General features: G+C 33.1%; 1 protein-coding gene across 1 annotated transcript; it reads right to left on the bottom strand.

Annotated features, from left to right (window-relative positions):
- Positions 1-1,845: 1,845 nt before the first annotated feature.
- LOC147803361 (cyclin-dependent kinase 1-like) lies at positions 1,846-5,563 on the bottom strand. The gene is made up of 3 exons (XM_087151263.1): positions 4,989-5,563; positions 3,590-3,800; positions 1,846-2,235 (listed from the first exon to the last, which is right to left on the bottom strand). Exons 1-3 carry the CDS (start codon positions 5,561-5,563, stop codon positions 1,846-1,848), a joined length of 1,176 nt encoding a protein of 391 aa, XP_087007389.1.
- Between the last annotated feature and the right edge of the window lie 4,584 nt (positions 5,564-10,147).

The following is a 10,147-nucleotide window of genomic DNA, read 5'->3' as shown; positions in this document are numbered from 1 at the left end:
TTCAACCTGAAAGTAAACTGCAGATTTTATTAAAGATTTTATATTTTTTTCCTCTTATTGAGAATTGTCAAATCTCTGAAGCATTTGTGAAATTTTCTTAAAGACATGCAGACATTTTTAAACCATTAAAATAACTACAGCCTGTAAAAAAATCGATATTAGAAAAAAACAGTTATTTTAACACTTAATATCGTTACATTGTTTATTTCAATTTACCTACTTAAAAGCTTTTTAAATCTAAATCTTGTAATAAAAGGAATTCCATTAAACAAAATATTACTCCGGACACATAAATTTGTTTTTGTTTTTTTATTTTCAACTTAAATTTTTCTGTCACATTATAAGCAAAACTAATATTTTATATTGCTATATGTTGTTTTGTAACAAATTATAAAACATTACTCTAGACTTAATTTCAGACACTGAGTTTTTTTTTCCTTCGAATAGTGTTTAGGAACGAATTGTAATGTCTCTATCTAAGGATGTCTGTTTGGCCAATCATCTGCCGAGACACGCAAAACTTCCTTTAAGAATGTCCAATCTTTTGCTCATAGGATTTTCTACCACTAATTCAAAACACAATTTGCAGTCAGTGAATATCGAACATTTCTTCCGAAGACCGATGTTTGTTTTATGCATGGTCTCACACATTCTCTTTCGACCTCTGCTAGGTCATTTATGCTTTATGACGAGGATGAAGCCACCTTGGATTAAACCATCAGATTTATGCATAGGCTGTCATCTATAGGATTTTAGTCCGAAGAAGTGAACACAATTCATATTCTGTTGGATATCGAACGTCTACCAAAGACAGTTGGTTGTTTGATACGAGGTCCCCTAGATTCTCATTATAAGAATTTTGTTTCAAGTTTTTTTTATTTAATAATTTTTTTTTACTTTAGCTTTTTATTTTATTCATTTATTTTTCTGTTTTAGTTTATTATTATTATTTTTTTTTTTTTTTGCTTTGGGTTTTTTTTGTACTATATATAGTTTGCTAAAGACCATAATCTCTACTAAGTTAGTTTTGCTTTGATGGGGAGGATAAAAATTATTTAAAAATGCTCAATCGTCTCCATTGATCAAATTTCTACAGAGACTGCCATGCGTACACGTACAGAACACGTCTACTGAAGATACAGAATATACGTCTGCTGAAGACAAATATCTATTTTCTTTCAAGTTCCATGCATTTTCATTTATTTTGGTCAAGTTTTTTTTTTGCACAATTTTAAGTCTATTGGATATAGGATGCGAATATTGAAAGCCAATTTTCTTTAAGCAAAGTCTCACGCATTCTCTTTCAACCTTTTCTAGGCTTTTTTCCTCTTATGGCGTGATACATTGTTTTTGGAACATTTTTCTTTTTAGCTGCAAGAGCCCTCTTTAGACAAATATTAAGGCAGCTTCTCTACGTGAGTGCACACTTCGATTAAAACACTGATTCTACTGCGTTGAAAATCTGAACACATTGGGTGAAATCTGTGAACTATTTTCATGCTTGCTTCGATTCTGTTACATAGTTGATTTTCATTTTAATCTCCCATTATTTAAAATTGAATCGAAGAACTCTGTTTCTGCAAGCAAGCAACTTTTTTCTCACCCAACTGAAGAATGTATCTCCATGAAGTGCATTATTCACATCTGAAGTGTGCTCACGCGAATGCTCCTGGATGGTTATTGTTTTCGAATGATTCGAAGTTTGTGTACACTCAGAAACCATTCTCTTTTTTGGAACAGACTTTTTCTTCCTCGCAAACTCATCTATTTCCAAAAACTTTTTCAGCTCTCGAACTTCCTGTTCCAATGACGCATTTTTGCGTTTTACCACTTCAAACTCCTCATTCAATTCCTCAACTCTTTTTTCGCATGCTTGCAGTTTGCACATTCTATGGGTTGGAATTTTTCACGTGTCTGCTCAATTTCAGTATTTGCTCTTTTCACTTGCAGTGGGTTAACACTGGCATCAGCAACACGTTTAACACCCTGATTTCTGTGCATGCTAGTTTCTTGGTTCTCATCTCCACAAAAATGCAACCATTTTGCATCTGCCCCTGGTCCAATCTGACCACCAGTTTTGAAAAAACAGTGGTCGATTGCCATTCCGGCATTCCACCTTTTCCTTCGATCGGGCATCAAAAATGTGTGTATAAAATTCAAGGTCAGCCAAATTTGCCCGTCTGCAATGCCCGTCGCAGAAAACACTCCACTCATGAAGCATTTGAAAGCATCACCCTAAACAAATAAAGTTACAAAATTATAATCATGAATGATTCTTCGAAAGTTCAAACACCATTTTTAATTACTTTTTGGACTCTGGACCATCCCAAAAAATAGTTTAAAATAATTAATTATTTATTTAATCAAAGAAATTCATAAGAAGAGGTTTTTAAAAAAATGTTTCAAAGATTTTGGAAAAATCTCTGACTATTTTAAGGGTGAGAAATTTAGGCTCAGTTTGTTTTTTTTTTTTTTTTTAAGATATTACACACATAATAATTGGCATATTTAAGGTTAAAACTGTGAATCTTTTCAGGATTGTGTCCATGCGAATGTGAAAGTTATGTTGTTTTTTTTCGCTATTAATATGTTTTTAATTTTTTTTATATATTATAAAACAATGCATATTTTTTCCAAACACTTTACTGAAGGCCGGGAGAGCCTGGTCGGTAGAGCGCTGGGCCCATATCCAAGGGTTCGTGGGTTCGATCCTCGTCAGCCGAAGACTCCCCGTGTAGTAAATGGTGACTAATGCACGTTAAATCTGTCGAGTCTCAAAGTCCTCCACAAATCAATACCTCTGGGGGTACTGATCCAGGAGTTTCCTTGTCTTCTGGATTGGTTCAAAATTACAAGGCTACGGAGTTGAACGTAAGTAGTCGTAAACACATGAAATTGGGTCGGCTGTTCAACGACGGTTATAAAATAAAATAAAACACTTTACTGAATATGTGTATTAAAGTGATAGAAACACAAGAATCACTGTGAAATATCACAGAAAACAAAAACAATGTCTAAACATTAAAGGAGAGAAAAAGATATTCTCTTTAGAAGCAGTTTCAGATGCCACGGAAGTTTAGGCCCAAATAACAATATTTATTCAGACAATTTTGTAGATATGCGTAATTTTGAAATTTGTAGAAAAATTCAAAGCTTTCCTGCACTTTTTCTGCCTCACTCTACCCTCTGACACAAAAACTAAATAACTGTACAACATTAGATATTTATAACACTAGATATCAAAAATAGAACCAAACTACTGCATTACTGACGAATATATACATTATAAATTAAATTTATCTTACATTTTAAACAAAAAAAGGTTTTAAAAAATAGTTAATATTAAAGAAATATTTTTATAAAATTTTCATTTTGAATTTTTTTCCATTTTTCTTTTTTTAATTATTGATGAAAATTTGATATGTTTGAAGCCCATTTTAATCTATAATAGAAAAGTTTTTCAGTACTCTTAATAGATTCTGCTACCTAAATTATAGGAAATATTTATGCACCATAATAAATATTATAGGTTTTATTAATAATTTAAAATTTTATAAGAATGGAATTACATATATATTTATATACATACCTGAAGAATGTGGAACATGGCAGGATAAATATCCCTGTTCCAATTTCCAGCGCAGTTTACTGCATTGCTCAGAGCTTTCTTGGTAAACAGCTCCATGACCATCACTCCAAACGACCACATATCAAAAGCCTTGCCATCAACTTCCGTCACACCCCCGAGTGACAGGCAAGCTTCTGGAGGTCTATACACACTCGGCAATCCAAGTTCATCCCTGAAAAAACAAAATTAAATTATTATGCAAAACCTTCACAGTGAATCAAAAGTTACCCGGAGAAATATAATCATTTTAAAATTAGCAGCAAGCGAGACATCTTGAACAACCTACAGGGCAACATCTTGGATTTGTTTGAAAATTAAACAACCCTTACTCAGCTTCAAGTTTGCAGGATCAAGTTGACAGGATGCAACACACCAATGCAATTTTAAATAGCTATATCAGTTATACTTAATTTGTTTAGAAGTGTCAGCTAGAAAGGTTAATTTTGTATTTAGTTTTATTCTGTGTTAAAATTAAAAATTAAATGAAATGACAGCATACGTCCATTTTAACATTAAAAAAAAGCCATGTTTTCATTCTTAACGAAATATTTTAGGGTTTGTTTTTATTTTATTTTATAACCACCAATGAGCAACTGACCCAATGTTAGATTTCCAACTGCTAATGTCCAACTCCATAGCCTTGTAATTTTGAACACTATCTAGAAGACAAGGGAACTCCTGGATCAAGTATTGGGCGAAAATTGCCTTCATGGTGCACTTTTTGATGGAACTTAGCCGCACTTGTGTTACATGTAGAGGAAACCACGAAAAGCTCCCATAGTTAGCCTGACGGCAAGGAGACTTTAACCCATGATCCGTTACCACTGAGGATATTTTACGTTAGCATTGTGATCGGTGCAAGTTGCATGCGGAATTCGTTTCGACGAGACATCGCTGGCATTCTAATTCGGTTAATTTCGTTGGAAATTTTAGGGTTTTGTGACCTCTTGCATGCTTTTTCTAATCATTTTTATTGCCGAATTCTGCTTTTCATTCTTCAGTATTGAAGTATTGGTAATCGCTGAGGGCATTTATCAGATTCGTTGTCACTGTAACACTGGCTACATTGGAGACTGCTTAAATATACCGTATATATATGCTTCTCTGTACTTTTAATAACAGTTTTCAGTATGGAGTTATGAGATAAAAGCAATTGTAAGAATAATTGTCAAATTATTAAGCGCTGGGAAGCCTATTCCGTAATCTAAAACTTCGTCCATATGTGTCAAAGCGATAAAAATCTAATAATGATCTTAGTTAAACTTAAAAACATTGCAAATAAGAGAAATGAATAGGAAAATAAATTTAATCTTAAGGGAAAATACACTAGCCAATACGTTTTGTCAAACATGAAACTCACCTTGGTATTGCCTTTGCCCCAGATGCAAGACAAGAGAAGTCACATATGACAGCTCTGTAATCTTGCGATATCAAGATGTTGTCGGATTTTAAATCCAAATGGCAAGCCTCATTAGTGTGCAAATAAGCCAGACCACAAAGAGAATCGTAAAGCCATGATTTGAGGCAGTCTAGGGCACACGATTGATTTAAAAAGTGTTCATTTAGGACTGCATCCTTCAAAGTGCCTCGGTGTACGGGCATTACAAAAACTCCCACAGCTGGGTCATTGAGGCTAAAATACTGCAAGAGGGGGATAATATTTGGGTGACGCATTTTTGGCCAAATTTCAATTTCATTCTTTTTCGCGACTTCTAAGGAAACTATTTTAACGGCCACTTCTTGGCCAGAGAAGTCCATCATTTTATACACGTCACCAAAAGCGCCAGACCCAAGCTTGTCAATGCATACGAAGTGATTAGCCTCTAAAATTTTCATGGCATCTCTTTTGTGTTGGTATTGCTGCCCGGATAAATCAGGGAGCATGGGTTCTTCTTGACCCAAATCATGATCACTTTCATTAAAATGATCATCCATTTCTCAATAAAGTGCAGGAAAAATTTCCCAAATCAATAGAACTCTAAAACGCACAATCAGTAATGAAAGCACAAGTTAGAATGGCCAAAAATGGTTTTTCCAAATTGTTTTTTCTTGTTTCTAACAATGAATATAGTTTATACTTTATGTACCAACAATCGTATTCTAATTGTTAAGCTATATAGAAATTCTTTATACAATGAAGTCTTAGTTACAGACTTTTTATTTTTAACAATAGAAAATGTAATCAATTGTTAGAAGACAGTAAATTGAATTTTAAGAGAAAAAGTAATGGTATTAGTATTTTACCATAAGTTACTAGTTAAAAACAATATTTTGATCAAAGTAAAAGTATTTTAATACTCTGAAAATATACATATCGATATACAAAGAGTTGCGTAATGACTACCTTACATGAATCTATTTAAAATCCTCGTTAAATAAAAACGTATGCTCATTAGGGTTCACACATTAATAGTTAAGTTTAAAAAAAACATTGAGAACGCTATCAAATTTTTCTGAGTTTTCTGTAATTAAGGTGACAGAAGAAAAGAAAAAGAAATATGTTTGATTGCTAGGAAATGTAAAAGTGCCTCTAAAAATCTTCTAATTATTGCAATCTTCTAATTCTTTAAATACTCTTTGTTTTCTCCGGAAATCAAACGTTTCCTCTTTTTCAGCTGTGATTTGAAGGATGAGGTGTTTCTTCCCCACCTAAGGATTTCACCTCATTTCCTCAATAATTTGAAAGATGAGGGGATTTCTTCACCACTTAAGGATTTCACCTCCCTTCCTCAATAATTTAAAGTTAAGGGCATCTCCTTTCCACTCAGGATTTCACCTCATTTCCTCAATAATTTCAAAGATGAGGGGATTTCTTTCAACTTTTAAGGATTTCACCTCATTTCCTCAATAATTTGAAAGATAAGGAAGATTTCCTCACTTAAGGGGGGACCCCACCCTGAAATGGTGAAATATTAACGTTTTTCCTGAATTTTTTTAAGTAATAGAGACAATGCAAAGACTCCTTGTTTTTTTTATGTTATTTAGTTACAATTTAAGTCTATTTTAAAAATTTTTCTTTTACAAAATAATAAAAAGTAAGTTGGTGGCAGCTCCGTGTGTGGCTGGTCATCAAAAAGTAGCACGTCACTGGCCTCGTGGATTTAGAAGTCCTGAAACATTGGAAAACGATTTTGTTTAGATTTTCTGAAACATAAAGACATTATCCAAAAGTAGCATAGCGGTTTTTTGATATTCGCAAAATTACCAATATGGCGGAAACTTAAAAAAAAGGGTAAGTTTTTCATTAAAAAAATATTCATTAAAATACTAATATAAGATCGAAATATAAAAATATCAAAAAGAGTCCTATGCTACTTTCTAAAGAATATATTTTTACGTAATTTAAAATAAATAACACAGCTTATTTTGTTGTATAGATCATGAGAAAAACGTTTGGCCAGGTCAAAAAACAGCGTTTTGAGAAAAACGCGTTTAAAGTTTTGGCTTATGTTCAATCTAGTAAATTTTTAAATTAGTAATGACTTACCTTTATTCTGCAGTTCCAGGTCTATATATCTTCTCCGTCGACAGAATGGATAAGACACAAAAAGAATGTCGTCCCACCTAATCCGGCCGAACGGGCCTTTCTACCTTCTTTGTGACGACTCTCTATTTTTCGGTATAACTTCCAAACGAAGTTAGGTAACGAGAAATCGTTTTAGACAGACATTAGGAAGGGTACAAAAATTCGAAAAATGCAATAAATTTTTTTTCGAATTTTTGAGAAATTCAGGGTGGGGACCCCCCTTAAGAATTTCGTCTCACTTCCTCATTAATTTGCCGAAGCAAGGGAGTATTCTTTTTTCTTCTTCAAGTTTGACAATAATCAAAAAATTATGTATTCAGAACGATGATAAAGGAGCACGCGGTGTATTTCTTTTCGCCCTTGTTGGTACATTTTTCTGCTGTATAAGTTCAAACAGTTTCATCAAAATGTAAAAAATAATTAACCAATGTAATAAAATGCAAAGTCAGCAAAAAATAGTGCAAAACCTGAAAAAGTGGAATTTTATTGCTAAACTGTCTTTTCTTATAGGTTTTCCTTCAAAGCTTTTTGTGAAAAAAAAAGCTACGAAAAAAACTCCTTTTGCTTCATGAATTGAGGAAATGTAAAACAGCTTAACATATTTCGAAAGCCCGAATGCACTACTCTACTCAGTAAAGTGAAGTTAATGAGAAAATGAAAAACGTTATCACATATGAAAAAACTTTATTTGTCAGGAGAGGAAAGAATTTTGAAGTTACCAAAATTTATTTTGTGTCAGGAGTTGTAACCAATCTGTTTCTTTAAATTTCTTACTGCTTTTGATAATGGTGCACAATGTATGATGAAAAATGCAGGAGTGCAGGATGCAGAGAATAATTTGCGACTGGACATGACTTTCTACTCCATGTTGGACTTTGACTCACCTAACTGCGTTTTCTGTGAGAAACATATTGACATGGATGTCGAGCATTTTTGGATCAGTTCTCTCCTCCAAGAGCCCTACACTTCTTCGTACTTCAAGGCGATCTCCACTCTTGGAGATAAGTCTTGCTATTTAATACAAAAAAAATGAATTATGTTTGATAAAACAAATCTAAGGACTCAATTGACCAAATAGTGATTCGCAATAAGAATATAAACTTCATGTCAGAATCGGTAAAGGATTCGACAGAGTCAATCTGCAGCAAAATCTTCTTGAATCAAAATGTGTTTGAAACTCAATCAAGTGGAGACTATTAGTGCAGAAATTGTCATTATAAAAATTAAAAATTCAGTTTAAATGAAAATACTCTGAAAAGGTTATAAATTTTGAAAGTTTGTAAAATTCGATGGTCAGCTTTTACCTTTTCATCTACTTTAGTTTTTATTTGTTGGTTTTGAAAAATGTCTTCTTCCCAGTTCCTCTTTAAGTTTCTTGCTTTCAACTTTTCCGGTGATTCAGATTCTTCGTTTTATAAAGATGATTTTGCTACAAATTTTTCAAAAAGAAATCGAATATATTTTTGTTCTTGATTGCAATGTTTTTAACTGGTAGTACATTTAACAACTGCTGCATTTAACAACTGTTGGAGTGGTATGTTACTCCTGTGAGCATATTTAATAAACAGAATTAAGTTTCATTCATGTGCTGGCTACAGGTACATTTTCTTTTACAGATAACGTAAGCTATGTTATTCTCTGTACATATAATTACTAAAATTTTATAAAAGTAGTTTTCACTTCACTAATACGTTACTATGTCATACACTTCACGTTATTATGTCGTTGTGTCCAGGTGATGTACGATATTACCCTTATATGTTTATGTTGTATTATAGATAATTAATTTTTCAGTTGTTTGCTTTATCGAAATGGTATTGTATTTAATAAAAAATTAATCAATCTGGAATTTTCATCATACGAGTCGCCGCTGTGCGTGCTGTGGCAATAACAGCATGGGCGCACTACAATTAAAACATGCGTTTTATTTATTCTGTGGTGCTGCGCTTAAAATATATCACGAATTTACCTAACTAACTAACTCTCTGGCATTACAATTCATGTTGAACAGTGGTCTGACAAATAATTTTCCTCCAAAGTCGCCTGTCTCTAGCTCTTTGTTTCCAATTTCGGACCTTTAGAATCTGAAGGTCTTTCTCCACCTCGTCTAACCATCTCTTGGCCGGCCTTCCTTTTTTCCTTTGGCAGTACCTCTTAAATATTTTCTCAGTGTCTCTGTTTTCCTCCATTCTTTCAAGGTGCCCTAGCCATTGAATTCTCTTTGCCTTTGCATAATTCATTATATCTTTTTCTTTAAATAGTATTGAAATTTCGAAATTGCATCACCTTCTCCACAGATCACCCTCTTTGACAGGTCCAAAAATAGTTCTAAGAATTTTTTTTCCCAGGCAATCAGCATTTTTTCTTCTTTCTGGGTTGGAGTCCATGTCTCTGATCCATAGATAACGGTTGGTCTGATTATAGTTCTGTAAACCTGACGCTTTGTTTTCCCCGTTATTACTTTCAATGTTAGCAATCTCTTAAGTGCAAAAAAACATGCGATTTCCAGCATTTAGTCTTTGCTCAATCTCTGGCATAATATCATTGTTTTCAGCGAAAACTGAATCCAAGTACTTAAATTCCCTAACTCTTTCAAATTTTGCCATTTCGTTAATTTGTAGCTCTGGGTCCATATCCGTTCCCTTACGATCCATTATGGTGTATTTGGTCTTATCAATATCGGTATTGCCATTGAGAGGAATTTTTCGTCAATATAAATACTACAATAACTTTAAAATTAGCTAAAATTCTACAAATTTGATTGCAACTGTTTTGGATGACATTGCAAGTTTCAGTAGTTTCCTTATCGCTATAAACTGAATTTTAACGACATATCGTGAATTAAAATATATCGTCAATGAGTATTTTGACCAATTTCTTGACTAGCTAATGGCTTATACTTTAAACTGCACCTCTGTGCCTGACAAAAAGTAAGCTTCAACTACTTCTTGACAGTAACAAACTGAATACAGTCATTGCCAAAATTAAATTGT

Source organism: Parasteatoda tepidariorum, chromosome 9 (genome assembly GCF_982258835.1).
Source record: "Parasteatoda tepidariorum strain Cologne lab strain chromosome 9, Ptep-v5.0, whole genome shotgun sequence".
Classification (NCBI taxonomy): Eukaryota; Metazoa; Arthropoda; class Arachnida; order Araneae; family Theridiidae; genus Parasteatoda; species Parasteatoda tepidariorum.
This window is presented reverse-complemented; position numbering and strand designations above follow the sequence as displayed.

What these genes read in the sequence shown, in the direction of transcription:
- LOC147803361 (XM_087151263.1), bottom strand. Translation starts at nt 5,563, where the DNA reads ATGGATGATCATTTTAATGAAAGTGATCATGATTTGGGTCAAGAAGAA. An exon ending in GGGGCAAAGGCAATACCAAG is followed by an intron (nt 3,801 to 4,988) that starts GTGAGTTTCATG and finishes TTGTTTTTTCAG; the next exon opens with GGATGAACTTGGATTGCCGA. An exon ending in CCATGTTCCACATTCTTCAG is followed by an intron (nt 2,236 to 3,589) that starts GTATGTATATAA and finishes TTATTTGTTTAG; the next exon opens with GGTGATGCTTTCAAATGCTT.